The sequence below is a fragment of the Sminthopsis crassicaudata genome, chromosome 5 (assembly GCF_048593235.1).
Source record: "Sminthopsis crassicaudata isolate SCR6 chromosome 5, ASM4859323v1, whole genome shotgun sequence".
NCBI classification, from domain to species: domain Eukaryota; kingdom Metazoa; phylum Chordata; class Mammalia; order Dasyuromorphia; family Dasyuridae; genus Sminthopsis; species Sminthopsis crassicaudata.
In genome coordinates this window covers 113,797,393-113,814,618 of record NC_133621.1, presented here as the reverse complement: position 1 = coordinate 113,814,618, position 17,226 = coordinate 113,797,393, and the positions used below count along the sequence as shown (strand labels likewise).

The 17,226-nt window shown below is 35.0% G+C and overlaps 1 protein-coding gene across 9 annotated transcripts in view; it reads left to right on the top strand.

Annotated features, from left to right (window-relative positions):
- AHCYL2 (adenosylhomocysteinase like 2) overlaps positions 1 to 17,226 on the top strand; it is a 139,940-nt gene that overhangs the window by 92,705 nt on the left and 30,009 nt on the right. For 2 of the 9 annotated variants that reach the window (XM_074267958.1, XM_074267959.1), the window contains exons 1-2: positions 9,997 to 10,068; positions 12,697 to 12,805. In XM_074267958.1, the coding sequence (XP_074124059.1) occupies positions 10,012 to 10,068; positions 12,697 to 12,805 (166 nt within the window). In that variant the 5' untranslated portion in view covers positions 9,997 to 10,011. Of the gene's footprint in view, positions 1 to 1,403; positions 1,596 to 9,996; positions 10,069 to 12,693; positions 12,806 to 17,226 lie in introns of those variants that run through there. The other 7 variants (XM_074267952.1, XM_074267954.1, XM_074267951.1 and 4 more) reach the window with 5 other exon arrangements.

The window sequence follows — 17,226 nt, the reverse complement described above, 5'->3', positions numbered from 1 at the left end:
TTGTGGGAACTACTTACAACCAATGAACTTGCTCCTTTTAAAGGTGTGAACCCTGAGCTAGAGAATTATTAAATACTGACAGCACCTAGTAAGAACCTAACAGCAAATAATACATACGGAAATCTATGAGAAAAGTAGAAATAACATACATTGTGATATGGGGCAGGGAAAAGGTAATTACAGATTGTAAAGAATTATACAGGTATTTAAAAAAAAACAACACAAAAACTCCAGATGGCCTTTGAAGGATTTCCACAGGTGGGGAGAGTGTGTGTACTTCAGTATTTTAGCTGGGATAACAAGCTGGGCCTGTGCAAAGAGTTGGAGACCAGGACCTCATAGTTCTTTTGCTTTCTTAACTCCAGTGAAATGTACAGCTACTCTTATTTCAACTACTTATTACTATATATTGTATAAAGAATATAATGCATTATATGAATTTTTCTCCAGGTGTCTACTAAATTCCCCAAAATATATGCAGAATGAAAACTTGTATTGGACAGTTAGGGAAATGACTAGTAGAGAGGAGAAGAGCCTCTGGAAATCATAGGATATCCTCTACTATTTGGAAGTACTATTTCTCTCTGAAACTTAGAAACACTGCCCCAAACCCCAAACAAACCAGTGTTGAGTAACCCAGGCACTTGAAAGCCTGTCAGTAGTCCCCACAGACCTGTGCTGCTTCCCGTATTGCCCTCCATCAAGATTCAGCACGCTCTGTGCCCGAGGAGCCGGCCCTTGCATGTGCATAGAGAAAGGAACCAGCAGAGGGAGGTGTGGGATTAAAAGTCCCTCTGGCCTTTCTGAAGCCCACTACCTCCTGTGTTTGGCCAGACCGACTCTGGCTCCATCTCTACTTCCCTTCCCTCTAAAGTTCACCTGAGAGATGCCCAAGTCTGGGGCACAGCCTTGGAGGGTGGGGGGCAGGTGAGCCTTACCTCCTGCGGGACATTTTGGATTGTGGTGTTAGCTGGAACACGCTTCCTCCTTTCCCGGAGGCCGCCTCTGCCACACCAAACAGCTGAGCAGCTCTTGAGCAGTGAGTGTCTTGTTGACCTTGATCCTTATTGATCTTGGTATCAGCTCTCCCAGTGACGTGTCCCAAGGGGCGGGGGGAGAAGTGACACCCAGGGAAAAAAGGGAGCGGGCGCCTGACAACTTGGCATTGTTTAGCGGCCGAAAGTAAGCTCCGGGGGAGGTGGGGCAGAGTGTTTGGGTTGCACTGGGCTAGCTCCTTGGGGGAAGAACAGTCCCTGGGTTTGGAGCCTTGCATCTGGCCCTGGATTTAAATCTAAAGCCGAAACCTTTGGTCACTGGGGCAGCCTATGTAATACTTGTCTAAGGAGCTTCGTTTGCATTAGAAGCCTCTGGGGGAAGGACAGGGTGCAGTCAGAGCGGCTGTTTTGAACCTCTTGAATAACGAGGTGTTTGGAGGTTCTTGGCAGGGATTAAGTACCTACCCTAGCCATCCCTGGCATATCCAGGACCTATTTCCATTCCTCATCAGGATCCATTTAGCTGCTCAAGCTTACAGCATGGAGAAGTGGGACGGTAATACAGGCACTACCTCTGCTTTTGCTGTGCCTGATTGGATGGTGAGTCTTTTGGCTGCTTTGCTTTTCCTTCTGAAAGAAAGATGGGGGCATTATTCTTGACAGGTGGAAATGATCACTTAGCCCCAGCGGGATGTGGAGTATTTGAGGGAACCTAAGATGAAGTCCGTTGATTGTTCTGTTTATTTCTTATGTGCTGAGTTAAACTTCTTTACCAACCAAGGAGAACCTTAAGGATTATATCAACAAGTCTATATCGGCTGATGGTATTTGTATTGTTTTTTGGGGTGGGTAGCTGTTTTTGAGTTGCAGTTCTGTCACTTGCTTTGCACTGCAATTCTAGGGCTGAGATTCAATTTATTTTTACTGAGTGAAAGAAGGAACAAATGAAAAAAATCATCCTAAAGGTATCTCATTCCCCTCCCCCATAAAGCATCTAAAATAATTTGAAAAGTTTCTGAAAATCATTGCTGGAGAGAAAAACTCAAAATTTTTCACCGATGGGTCATTGTTCTCTGCATCCTTAACAATAATTATTTCTCAAAGCCAACTTGTATCCTAGGTACTGAAATGGACCTGGAATTAACAATATATTGAATAAGTGTACTTTCCTTTGAAGAAATAAGAATTTAATCCACATGTACAAATTAATCATAAGCTTGTATTGCTGAACATAGACGAAATGGGTTTTAGTATTCTTTTTGTTGTTTTAAATTTTAATGAATTTATATTTATACAATTTTGTTTGGACAGCTCCAAAACACCCAAGTGACTCCTCTCATACAGTGCATTTCTTGAAAATAGTTAAACAAAACCATCAAACAAATTGTGATTTATAGTTCATTTGTTTTTAAAATTGTGAAAGCATTAATCAGCCAATTTTTGAGCCATCATATTTTTTACCAGCAAAAGTACTTACTATCAATATAATGAAAGAACATTCTTTATGTACTGTTTTTACTGTATTATGCTTAGATTTTAAAATCTAAACACTGGAGAGGGTGTTAAGATAAATACCCTCTTACACACACACACACACTTTTTCTTTTCCTTTCATGAGCCTGTTTCCAACTTTTCAGTCTATTCATCCAACCATCCTCAGTAACAAGCTTCAGTTTTTATTAACATATTGCCATAGAGAAGTAAGAGGGGGCAAGTTTCAAATTTTAGATAGATATTGTTTCTTCCTAACTTGAGCTTAGTTTAGTATATTTTAGGGTAAAATTAAACTACTAATTTAGGAATGTTGATCCTATATTTATTTATTTTAGTGTCAACCTTCTAACTTGAAAGCCAGAGGAAGTCCCTCTCTTCTTTAGGAGAGTCTACTTTAAGAAATTAACCTTGGGTGTCTTTCAAGGGACCTTAGAGAGAGATTTCACTGTAGATCAGCAGTTTTCAAAAGTGGATCAATAAAAGTTTTCCAGTAACTATTATTGCTCTAGGAATAAGGTCCTACTTTCTCACCCAGTAAGAACATTCACTAAAAAATATAAGTTCTTACTGGACTTTAACCCCATTTACTAGTCTCCCAATTCTGCTATGAGGAAGCTACATCTTGGAATAGTTATTATGACCATTGTTTATTGGCCTTTCATGAAGTTGAGTGGCATTTAAAGTACTCACTGTATTCATTATTTCATAATAAAGTGTTTTTAAAGCCCTTTATTAAAGAATAAAATTTATCTTGATTCAGGAAATGTTTTAAACCTGTACACTGATTTAGCTAATTACATTGCCTTCACTAAAGAAAACCTGGTTCTAGGAAGAAGTTCAGTGTCATATTTTTATTAGTTATCATGAACTTTTTTAATAGGAAGGTTTTTGAGATAATAGCTAGTTGCCATTCTAGTAAAGCCTTATGGATTTTCTGCTATGGATATTTAGAAAAAACAACTCTAAAGGGCAAAATAACTGAAGTGGTATTTCAAAAAGAGAATGAAGAGAAAAATGTACTTCATGCAAAATTTCATAATAATAATATGGAATTTTTTCTTAGCTTAATTTTTTTTCATAAAATTTTTGGACATAAAATGGGGAATACTCTTCTCCAATTCATATATTTGCATGAATTTGAACCATCAGAGTCAGTAATTTTACAGATCTTCAAAGTTCTTCCTGTTGTTGATAATGTTTGATAAGTATAATAAGAAAGAAGAGAGATCAAATCTTCTCTCAAACACTTATGTGACCCTAGGTGACACTTAACTTCTCTCAGCCTTAGGTTCCTTATCATTAATAATAACATCTACCTTTCAGGATTATTGAGAGGAACAAATGAGTTAAAATATATAAAGCATTTTGCAAATTGTAAGGTACTCTATAAATGCCAGCTATCATAAATACCATTATATATAATATTTAGGTTTATATCAATTTAATTTTTTTCACTGCATTCTCTTTTTCATTTCCCCATTCTCATCTTCAGAAAAATTCACTTTTACATTCTGAACTTCATGTTATTAGATAGTAAAGAGGAAGGAATTTCAGATTTAGCTTTTGTTATGCACTCTTTCTTTGTGCTAACTTATATACTAGAGATTAGCCTCTTTGGCTCAACTAATCAAGAGTTCTACATAGGATATTAAATTATAAATTTAGTCAGGTGTACAGACCTTTTTAAAGTTCTTTGATCTATTACCACTATTTTCCACTAAGTCAGCCATCATGCCATGCTCTGCCTATTGATAATGAATTGCATAAATGTTTCTAGACTAAAGTGGTAAAGTCTTAAAAGTAGTTTCTAGAAGCAGACATCCCAGGAAGCTCCCACATTGGGTAGGATTTTGAACAAGGGAGTTTTGACATATTTGGCTTCTTTGCTCCAGATAATATGTTAGTGTGGTAAAGTTTATCCTGAAATTATTTCTCTATGGATAGAAAGATGTATCTTAGAACATAGAAACATAGATTTTGGAACACACAGAAGCAAAGAAGTATCCTTAAGAAAACAGAGACTCGGTCTACATACAACAGCAGGCAATACTCACAGTCTCTTTTTCTCAGAAGTAGGCCAGGAGGAGTTGTAGGAAGGCTGAGTCACAGTTTGGTCAGGCAGACCTGCTGGTCTTATACTAACTCTTCATCAGTCACTGAAAACTTCTGGTGGAGACCCTATACCTTAGTATATTCTCATGGGAAGGATTTTCTTGGCCTTATCTAGGAAGTATTACTGTGAAAGCTTGGAGAACATCAGATTAGGAATTTCCATCGATGTGTTTATAGTCCCCAAAGAAGCCCTAGTTCTTCTCAGTAGGTGAAATGCCTCCTCATATTCACATGGGGGATCAGCACCAATCTTTCTTGTTTCTACATTTAAATATTTCCTCCTCCCACCCCTGTTCTCATCAGTGCCTGGTACTTTTCCATAGGAAACTGGTTGACACTCTACAATTTGAGCTAACTGGAGATTCCATTTTTTTCTTAGGATAGAAATAAACCTATTCATAAGCCATAAGTTTGTGCAAATTATATAGCTTTGTAGCAGATTGGGAGGGCAGAATATCTGGTTGAAAAGCTGAATGATATTTTCTATTGGAAGCAAGTAAGAAATCTTTAAGAACAGAACTCAACTTTATACATCCTAGAATGAGGTTAGCATTATTGTTACACTTACAGAAAAATTTCTTTGTACTTGTAAAACTGCTACACTACTTCTACTTCACCATGAATTATCTATAGGGAGATAGCAATTAAATTCATGGGAATTGATAGGTTTACCAAAAGACAGCACATAGAGGGAGAAGATAATAGGGTCTTGAAAACACTCACAATTAGGATATATGATGTGTATGTTGAGCAAGAAGAGTATTCAGAAAATATAAGACAGATAGAACCACCAAGAGAGAATAGTGTTTGCCTTATTAAATAAAACAAACATCACAGAAAAAGACTTTTTAGGTTGGTTATTTTGTTCTGCTGGTTCAAGTGATTCTATGTTCTAAGATGCAGCTACTAAACTCTACCTGTTTACTACAATCAGAAGAAATGATTCTTTAGGAATAAATGAAAGTTTTATTGCTACTGTTCTGGAATAAAAATTCTGATAGGAAAAGCCCAGCTTCAAGCAGACCATGACTCTCATTTGTTCCTTGTGTTCTGCTATCTATATTTACAATCATGTAAATATTTTTAAAACAGAAAAGAAAGATTAAGTGGGAAGTCACAGAATAACATGAGTTTGGACAGGCAAAGTAGTATAATAAAACTGAAATAGTTTTTAAGAGACTTAGGTTGCTAGAAATTTGGATCTATGTTCTAACTTCAAGAGAGTTAGTTCAACTGCCATTCCAGGAAAAAAAAATTGACATTTGAGAAGGACTTTTAGAACCACTTTCCCTTAAATATTTTTTAAAAAAGAATTTGTATTTATTATATATTTCCCTTGCTTGTCCAACTCATACCTCCAGAAACTATACAGAGAATTGCAATATTTCTGGAAATTCAAGAAATTTCAGTATTTCATTTAATCAGAATTTATATTTGGTTCATTTTTTTTTCCTCTTTGGCTTTTTAACTCCAACAATATCAGAGTTTTTCTAGTGATTATAGTTAATGGTTTTTGAATCTTCAGATTTTTATGGATGAAACACCATGGGGAAGGAAGGTCTGGACCTATATATCATTGGCATAGGGAACTCATGGCAAGAAAATTCCTTCTGCTGAGATAAGGGTAATGGTTCACTCAGCGACCTGAAACACTGAATTAAGTTACTTTAATTGACTTAACCAAGTTATTTGTCAGAGGCAGGACTTGAACCTTGGCTTCCCTGATTGATACTAGCACTTTATCCATCATAGAATTCTGCAGTTATCTCCTTAGATAAGAAAGGCACTATTTCAAACATTTTTCAGGGTCCAACTCAAGCTTGATCTTTTCTTTGAAGCCTTTTCTTGAGCATTAAAATCTACAATGACTTTTACCTCTTCTGAACTCATGACTTTTATAATCTTTTTAAATTTTATAATCATGTCACTCAATTCATATATTATATTGTATCATCTCTTTTATCATTATGAATGCATTGTATTTCTTTATATCAGCTAGTAGTTGAGTAGACTTGTATGCATAAAGATACTCAATATCAATATCAGAGTGAAAAACCTAGAAAAGTGTTTTGTGTCTCAGGGTCAAATATACTACTGCATTATTAGGAAACATCTACTACCTTTAATAGAAGAGTAAAAAGCAAGTTTTAAAGATGGCAAAAGTTCTAATCAGCATAAGTCTACAAAAATATGTGTGCACCTGAACATATTTACAGAAGCTGATTTTATAAAATTTCCATGTCATTCCTTCTTGTTCAGCATAATGTGACTGAAGAGCAAAAACCTCTTTCCATCTGTTTTTCCAATCAAAAAGTTCAAACTGAGTAGCAGAATATTTTCAATGACTTAAACTAAAATACAGCAGGTTCAGTTGAAGCATTTTAGATAGAAAGGAAAAAAGTAAAGGCAAAAAAAAATATGATAAATCAAGGAAATTGATTTTTAGTTTAGTATAAAAATAATTTGAAATAAAGAGAAAAATTGCCTTTCTTGAAGGAAAATATTTGATAAATCTGATTGGTTATGGGAGTATTATTGCAATGATTATTGAGGCAACCCCTTTAGCACCTGTATTTATTTTCTCATTAAGTTATTGTCTTTGAAGTTGTCATCATCTTGTCCTTGTAAGGAAATTCTTTTGTAAGCATCAGCTAATATTGACCTGGAATGTGTAAAGTGAAGCTGACTTCTGCTTTTGACATTATTTAAATAAAGATTTCTAAAGTTTCCCCCCCCCCCCAGTTTCTTATTGTACTGTATTTTTTTGTGCCATCTATGGTGACTCGTAGACTGCTTTGCACATACAGTAGTTACTCGATATTTTACATGGTGTGTCCTGGAGACATCTTAAACTCATGATGTTCAAAATGAAATTCATTTTCTTTCTTTTCAAAATCCTCCATTTGTTCAAACTTTTCTGTCAACAGCACCACACCCTGCCCCCATGTGTAAATTGGCATTATCCTGGTTTCTTCTTCTTCTACTTGTCCTTATATCAGTTGTCTTATTGCTGTACTCGAATAACTACTTTAGTTCATTCAGGCCTTCCTTACCTAGCTCAGTGATGTCAAACTCAAATAGAAAAGAGGCTACTAACCTATGCCTAAAGATTTCTGTGGACCACGATTGACTTCTTTTTAAAGTGTAATGTTATCTATGTTTTGTTATGTTTTTAATTATCATGTAAAATATTTCCCAACTACATCTTTAACACTGAAAGGGCAGTACATTTTACACCTCTTTCCTAAATTATTGTAAAACCTTAACTCCTAGCCTCTCCCCACTAAAGTTCATCTTACATGCTGCTAAGAGATTTTCTTTAAGCACAGATCTGACCATGTCTCTTTTCTCCTCAGGGTATTCCAGTGGCCACCTGTTGTCTCTAGAATAAAATGTAAACTCTTCTTTAATTTTTAAAGCTCTGCACATCCTAGTTTCAACCATTCCTTTGACAATCCAAGACATTTCTTTCCTCTCTGTGCTCTATGATCCAGCTAAAATGGCCTTCTCTCAGTTCCTCACATACACACTCAATCTCTTGGCTCAGAACCTGGAGTATACTACTACTTCACCTCCATTTCATATAGAATTCCTCTCTTTCTTTAAGATGGATTCAAGCACCATTTTCTGTACATAGTTTCCTGATTCCCTTGGCTAGTCATATCCTCTATCCCAAACTATCTTTAACTACTTTGTAGTTATTAACATATATTTGTGCTGTTAATCTTTGTACTAGTATCTCACATTAGAATGGAAACCCCTTGAATGTAAGGATTTTTTTTTTTTTTTTGTACTTGTATTCTTAACACCTTGCACAATGCCTGACATAGAGGAGGCCCTTACTAAATAATTGTTGATTTGTTGATACGATTCTAAAATCCCAGAAATGAGCAGTTGTCATAATCATAACTATATTCTCAACATTACTATTCCAACATCAAGCTAGTATCAGTAGGTAAAAATCAGCTGTTTCTTGTGACATTCCTAGATACCAATCAAAAAAATAGTCCTACATATAGAAGCCCACAAATTAGAATGGAGCCTAGTACATGTTAACTTGGGCTAGTTTTCTTGATCATAATCATATATGCCACAAAACTGAGAAAAATCCAAAGAAAACAGCTTATTTCCAAGCTGGTTTGCCTGCAAACCTAATAAAAATTAAGTTTACTTGGAAATTCTCTCTCTTAGCTGATTTTAAATGAACTTGCTTCTTTTAGGAAAAATTTCTAGTCAGATTACTGTTCCTTTCTCTTTAATGTTGCAAACATAAGATTAATTTTCTCTGTGTTCACCATGTCCCTTTCTAATCTTTTTCCTTTCCCACCAGCAATCTTAGTGACTTCAGATCTGGTTCTAGCTGACTTTTTTTTTCTTTTTTTAATTGTGGGAGTAGGGGTGTTGTGTGTGTTACCTTGGCTTCCCTCACCTCCCCCCAAGAATTTCTAATAATTGCTCTGACAGGAGAACCTCAAGATTTAATCACATCATTTTATTAGGGTTTCATCTACTAGTAGTGGTAGTTTGATTAACATCTTTATTTGGCAGGATTTTTGGCCTCTGACAATTCTGGGGAGGTAGGGGAGCCATCAACTTTCCATCCAGAAACAATAAATGTTGAAATGTGGGAAATGAAAGCAGGATAACCCAAATTAGAAGTGAAGCTTCTTGAACAAAGAAGGGAAGCTTTCCTGTGGTCTCAGTTTAATAGGAAAGATAACATAGCTTAATTATGTGATGCAGCAGACTTGAGAAGCACTTTAATAACCTGGATGTACAAGTCTGCCCTGACCAAGGGCAGAGGGAAATGCAGGCTAGGCAGAGACTTCCAAATTACTTGGCATTATATTAAAACTTTTTCTTAGTAATATAATAAATCTCCTCATTGTTGAAGTGGCTTGGTAGTTAATTTTTTTCTAATGAGGCCAGGTTAACTGAAATCATCTGACATTGGGGGAGAAAAGGGAGGAGGTAGTTAAAAAGGAACCTAATTAGCAAGTTAATTATAGCAAGTAAAAAGTGCACTGGTTATATAAATAAGCTATTGTTATGTGCTTGCAAGTTGAGCCATGTTGGGGAACTTGTTGTTAAGGTTTAGAGGTCAGAAGATCTTTGTAATTAGGTGAAGAAAAAAAAAAAAAAAGCAAAATCACCACCACTACTCTAAGAACTAGGAATGGCTGGTGATCAGCTAGTAGAAATATCTTATTAAATAAAGGGGTTCTCCTGCCAGAGGGATTGTTGCTGCTGCTGCTGCAGACAGACCAGGAAAAGACCAACAACCCCACTAAAAAAGCCAGCTGGAACCAGAGCTGCCAAGTTTGCTGATGGGGAAGGTATAAAAAGACTGGACACCAGGGTCCTTGGACTGGAAAGGTGGTGAGAGGGTTATAGGTGGTAGCACAGCACTATGTTGGGCAGCAAGAAGAAGTACATTGTCAGTGGAGACTCTGGGATTAAAGCCCAGGTGAGGCTGGATTTGTTGCTGCTGCTCCGTAGTATGAAGCTAGTGGCTTTATATTTCTTCTCTGCACCCTTTCCCCTTCTTCTTGTATTTAACTGAAGCCTTCTCTCTATGGCATAGAATCAGTATCTCTCCACTCTCTCTTTTCTTCTTTTGTCTCACTGCCTATTGGAAGGAGAGGATTCTCTGTGGAGATAAAGGAGATGGAGTGAAGAGTTTTTTATTTTATAAATCCTTGAATTTAACATTAATCCTAAGGAGGTAGGAAATTTTAGGAGCTAGAGATGATGGAGATCATCAGGGCATCATAGAAGGGTGGGGAACGGATTGCTGTATCAAAAAGTAGACATTTGGGTTAAATGTATATCAGCTTTACATTCCTGGAAGTGGAAAAGGACCCTTAGAAAACAGTAACTCCTTTCTACATGACTTCAGTTTTGTATTATCAGTTTGTTTCCATGATTCCATGGTCTCAAATAGAATCAATTTGCTAACCAGTAAATAAGAATTTAAACTCCCTTGCCTTGACTTTCTGCTCATAAGGGTTTTTAAAGATGTGCCTAAACTTAGGACTTGTTTTTACAAGTGGGGAACTATTACAAGTGGAGAGGGTTTGTACAAGAAGAGACTATAACCCATAATAAGTAGTTTAAGAAAGTGGTAGTTAAGTTTCTAAACAATGCAGTGTTACTAGTATAATTTGAGTTTATAGATTAGAAAGAGTGCTACAAATTCCAGGATGAATTAGCTACTCCAGGTTATGAAACAGACTAAATACCTAATTAAGCAATATCTATTGCTTCTTTTAAAAAAAAAAAAAAAGGAAAGGAAAGGAAAGGAAACATTCTAGTCAGTTGTTTAATGTGCAATTGTATTGATGGAGAGATGATTTGCTGCCTTTTCTGTATCTTGGAAGTCTAGAAAGAATATGTGACTTTCTTCATAAAGAGTTTGGACATAGACTTTTATATCTAGAACATCATCTATGTTTGGCTGGTATTCCACTCTGGTTTTTTCCCCTCTTATCTTTAGATTTGGTTTACCATTCTTGTAATTTGTATAAAATTTACTAAAGCAAGGACAACAAAGAAATAATAGCCTAGGCTCACATCACTCTCTTTGAAACAAATGTTTGTTGAATTAGGTTATATTTTGTGCTTTTTGGGGGATGGCATTTGTAATTTCATTGGTATAAAGAACTCCCAGAGAGAAACCTCCCTCTACCAGTAGAAATGAATGCCTCCACAACTTAAAGCATTAAGTTTTCTGAAGTACTAAGATAAGATATTAAATGACTTGAACATAGTTCTTCAAGACTCTGAGTCTATATATCCACTAAATCTTGCTGCTTTAATTATATGTCCCTCAAATTCTGAAGCAGGTGGCCTAGAGCATGGAGGTCTAATACCTGGCTGAGCTCTTCCTCCCCCATCCCCAACCAGATTGAAAATGTCATTGAGAAATAATTTAACAAAATACATAAAAATGCAATAAAACACAGATATCACACATTTTAAAACTAAAATCTCTCAAAGATCCTTATATATGGATTAGTGCCTCCTTTTTAATTTGAGTTTGATACCGTTACACTAGAATAAGGAAAAGTAGAGGACAAGAAGGGAGGGAGAACACCAAAATAAATTTTTAAAAAGTAATTTCTGACTCTGCCCAATAATGTAAAGTTAGTGGTCTGTAAACTGCTAAACCACCATACCCAGCCATTTCATGTACATAATTAAAATTTCAGTATCTTTCTTCCCTCTCCCCCCATCAACACTTTGGAGAGATAGTGAAAAGAATAATATGGTGACATGAAAATACCAAGTTTCTTTAAATGAAAATACTAGATTAACTCAAATGGTTGTAATATTGACATTGAGTCATTTTCTACACTCCAATGTCTAGAGAGCCCCTACAATTATATCAGAATGGTAATGGTAGAATCTCTAAGCAACTGTGAAAGAACTCAGCCTGAGGAGAAAAGATGAATTCTTAAGCCAAAAATGACAAGGTGTTCTTTATACAATACAATCCTGATTAATGGATCCTGTGCCCATTCATCTTTTGTAAAAAGTAGAAGATGGCAAAGATTTCCAGAAAAGCTACTTCTAAGGCATATGTTAGAGGGAGTGTGTACATACAGTCCATCTATTTAAAGTATGGTATATCACACTCTTCAGAATTATGGCCTTGAAGTCTTACAAGACTCTGAATCATTAAAAACTAAATTACTTCTTACTAAGGCAGGAAAGTGAATTTAAAATCTTAGGAAGTTTAAAAATTAATATAGGTAGTGCTTTCTGATCAATAACTTGATTAATTAGAATACCATATTCTTCAAGCATTTCTTTTAGTTAAAATTTTATTTGGTTTGGAGGGTTATGGCCAATATATATGATGTTGACTTTAGATTTTGCAATGAAAACATTCTGGATTTTTATAGAAACATTATTCTAGCCTCACCAAAGAGTCTTAACATTTCAAAGTTTAGATGGAATATCCAAATCATCTTTACCTGAAAGAAAAGAGTCTTTCATGTAAAGTTGGGGATTGCTCTGATTGACCTCTGGTCTTTCTTATGTGATATATCTTTTGGTGGATGTAACTGGGACTGTTTTTTTCTCTCAGCAGATCCAGTTTGCTGATCAAAAGCAAGAATTCAACAAACGTCCCACCAAGATTGGACGCCGCTCTCTGTCCCGTTCCATCTCTCAGTCATCTACAGATAGCTACAGCTCAGGTGGGTGATATAAAGCTGCTCATATTATTTTTATTCCAACCTGTAAGGGCCTGTAAGCTCCTCATTGAGAGAGTAACATCCATTTCTTAGTAGAAATTCAAACCAACATTTCAAGTGGGATTATTGGCTTTAACTTTGGGGCTGTGTAGGGAAAACTTTTTTGGGGGGAGGGGACTTATTTCTAACTCATAAAATCATTTTTGTCATACAGAATCTGGACAGATTTATAAAAGATTATTTTTGGACTTACCCAGAAAGGTAATAATACCTTCAACAAAACTCTAAATTTTAAGAATTGTATTTTTCCATCCTTAGAATGCTCGTTTCTATTTGTGCAGAAATGAGAGCAAAGTCCTGGATACTTGCAAATACCCAGGAAAACTTGCTTTGCCTCAAGAAGCAATAAAGACATTCTGGCTAGCTCAAACAAGTTTTGTAAGATTTTTGTCTCCAATGCCCTCTCTCCTGGACTGTTTTATTCCCTTGCCTATAATGTCCTTCTCTGCTTTGCATTGGCATTAACTTAGGTGTATAAGTTTTGATGAACCTTGGAAATCTGAACAGAAACTATTAGTCCTTGTAAATCTTTATTGGAAAACATTGATTGAGTGTTCCTAAATGGATTTTTAAAAAGACTAAATTGTCCAAAAGGGCTAAAAAAAATGCAAGTTATTAATGTCTTCCACTAAAAGATATTCAAATATTTGTTCTTTGATTCACTTAGTATAATAAATATAACAAAAACATTATCTTAACCTTATCATTTAGGATATTCTACTAATAATTTTTATCATACCTGGAGTACCAAGTATAGATCTTGTCTGCAGTTTAGTAAAAACATTAACAACTGAAAAAGATTTAGAGAAGGGATATTGAAATGATAAAAGGAATGAAAAGATTTTTTAGATAGACAGAATCTTTTTTAGAGAATTCTTCAGTCCAGAAAGAAAATGGTGATCAAGAAGATAATCCAAATTTATGGAATTAAGAAAGAAATTGATAAAATAAGCATATTTATTCAAATCCTGGAATTTTAGAATTATAAAAGGGAAGCGATAAGGTCTAAGCCTTGAGAGAAGAAATATATTTTTTTAAATTCTGCTTTATATTATAGTGAATAAACTTGATAGAACTTGATACTTTTAAAAGGTCATGCAGGCTGAAATATAAACAGCTTTAAGAAGGGTTAAATAATTATCTAAGGAAATTAGCAATGGTTTGGATGTGTGTTCTCTTAACTTTTTGAAGCTGGCGTCGTAAAAAGCAACTTTGTCATTTGTTGGCTCTGACAGTACTCCAGTGGATGAATTGTAGTCTAGCCTATCATAGCAAGTCTTTATTATGTTATTTTATTCTGTATTGACTTCATTATAATCACCTTTTTATATTAACTTCATATTTTTATTAAAAATCTCAGTTTTGGCTAATAATTTTACTTTTTGGTCTCTACTCAACTAGGGGAAAAAATGGGGTTTTTTTTTATTGGAGTTGGGTGTTTGTTTTTTTTGGGGGGGTGTTTTTGGAGGTTTTTTGGTTATATAGAGCTGAAACAATTCTTTGGCTGTACTTTTTAAGCTGATTAAGCTGTGTTCTTTAAACTTTCCCCTTCATAGCTTTGTCTAGTCCTTGAAGCTATGAACAATAGGACACATGACATAATTCCCATGAATTTTATCTGAAGAATCCCAAATATTGTAGCTAAATTTTTCTGCTAAAACAACAAGAATAGATAAATGTAAGAAGGAAATTCATAATTTAACACTAGAGACAAAAAATAATGAAAATTAATTATACAAGTGTTTAATATTTAAATGTAAATTCTAGTTTTGATGAAAGTTTGTACCAAATTTAGAGTATGCTTTTATAGAAGAATATTCTCTCTTGTTTTCCTAATATTCAGGGAGGAAAAATAGCCTTTCCTCTAGTATCTTAACAGAGTGGCTTGATACTACAATGAACTCATAGTTGCTTCTGACGTTCCATTGGTGAATTTGAATTGGTGTCCATACAAAAATAAAAGTCTTTTGGATAGGCTGAACAAACAATTATTCTTGTTAAGCATGTTCTGTTTAGGAACACAAAATCAGAGTGTCTTGAGTTAGAAGGATCTCTTATCTAATAAAAAAGGCCCATCTTACAGCATCCTTCTGTTGAATTCTTACTGGAAATCTTGCTGCTTCATTAGACTATCAGACCTTTGTCAACATTTCTCTTAAAAGATTAGTCCCAGAATTGAATATTACTACTTTGATTCTGGCCAATATAGAGTACATTGGTACTGTTTTCTGAACAGTAGTAATACAGACTGAGATTGCATTTGCATCTTGAACATCTGAATGACACTGTTAGCTCATTTGAGCTACTACTCAGTTAACATCTCCAGATCTTCTTTTTTTTTTTTTTTTTTTTCTTTCAAACTTTTATCAAGATCATTCAGACAAACCTTGATCAGAAAAAAATAGTGAAAGGAAGGAACTCTGGAGATATGAGTGCTATCTTTTCTCTATATTTAATATATTGTGTGATTTCTCATCTTTGGTAGAACTAATTTTCTATCATAAAGACAGACACTGGGAAATAAAATGAAGTAATGGAAAGTGGATGATGAGAGAGAATATTTCTGCTTGAAAAGCCAGATTGAATTGGCTTGCTGCTTCATCCTCACATTTATTTGAAAGGATTCCTAGATTTTACTTATTGTATATATGAAAGTACTTTAAAACAGTTTCTCTGAAAAGAATAAAAATAACCACACATATGAAAAAAAGGGGGGAAAAAAACCTCTTGAAGAAAGGACACATGCCTAAACTGTAGTCATAGCCCCTTCCAAGACAAGGCCTGTAGTTCTGAGCTACATTCTGTTGTCATTGCCAGATAACACTATAATCATTTCAAGAATTAGTTGAATAGGTTCTTGAAAGCATTTTGTATCTTGAATGCTTTTCCCCAAGCCAAAAAAAAAACCTCACCAAAAAACAACTATTGAATTTGAAAGAGAACAGACATTTAAAAGTCTGATCATTCTTGTTGATATATTTTGAATAAAGCCTTTACAATGGGTTAATTAATTGCCACAGTTAATAACAGAGAGGATGTAGGAGAACTGTGCCCTTTAGTTCCTGACTAGCTGTTACAAAATCCCAAGAAGAGCCTGATGAATATATTTAGTATTGAGTACTTTTCACATTTTTCCTAAAGGATTAAAACCAATCAATAAATTCTCATACTGTTACCTAGCACACAGGTCATTTTTAACTCTTTTTGCAAAGTAAGAGAGGACTCAAGAATTCTGTGACTCACAAAGTTCTATAATTCAGTAGGATTGGATCTCCTAGAATTTTTAATTAAAAGACTATTCTGTTTCTCCTAGTTGCATTACAGGTGTCTGTATTTTATTCATGGATATAAGTCTAGGTCATGGGCTGAGAAGGAGCAGCTGCCTGATCAGGCCACAGCCAGAAAAGTACAAGCATCAGCCTTCCAACTTAGAAGTCCATTCTAAAATAGAAATAAATCAGTATCCCTCATGTTTGCTTTCTCAAACAAGAAATAAGACAATTGTCAAATAAGGATGTGGCTCCTGGTAATATTGTTGCATTATTAAAAATGGGCCAATCTTTTTTGTCATTTTGTCATTTGCTTGACTTTCTGTTGGTGGAAAGAGGAAGGTAATTTTTAGAGGTAGACTGAGGATAAGTCAATCAGGGACTAATCTTGATCAAAACTTTAGATCCATGTATTGATTTAGATCATTATCCCTCTCACCTGTTGCTTATTTCATTTTAAAAAATGTGTTCATTGCCTCCACAGTATACTAGCAATTAAAAACACTTCTTAAAAAAACTCAACTCATATTAAGTTCCTTCTATAAAGGAGACATCTTGAATGGTCTTTTCTTCCAGCCTCTTTTGTAAGGCTCTAGAAATAGAACTGTTGCCATAAAAGAAAGATCCTGCACACACACTTTATTAGGCTGTAGGGGTGGGTAGCCCTGGGTCATGTCAATGTCTAGGTCTTTAAAGTTAAAGTTCCAAAGTTTTGCTGTTTCTGAGGTTAACTAGAGTTAGAAGTCAAGCAAAGAATACTAGAAGGAACAAGCATAACATGTCTAGTTCCTTTTCTATTCCATAAGACTTTTATGGAACCTTAGAGCTCAGCAGGACCTTAGAAATCATCTTACTGAAATCCTTCATTTTACAGATAAATTCACTGAAATCTAAACAGCTTAAAAGTCTTAGCCAGTCACATAGCTAATTAATAATATTACCAATACTAGAATCCATGTCTTCTGACATCCAGTATTCTTTCCACTATACCTCTATGCCTCTATTAGAGGTTCTTCAACTTGGAGTCTGTGAACTTAAAAATAAAATTGATGATTGCATTTCAATATAATTGGTTTCTCTTATCCCTATGTATTT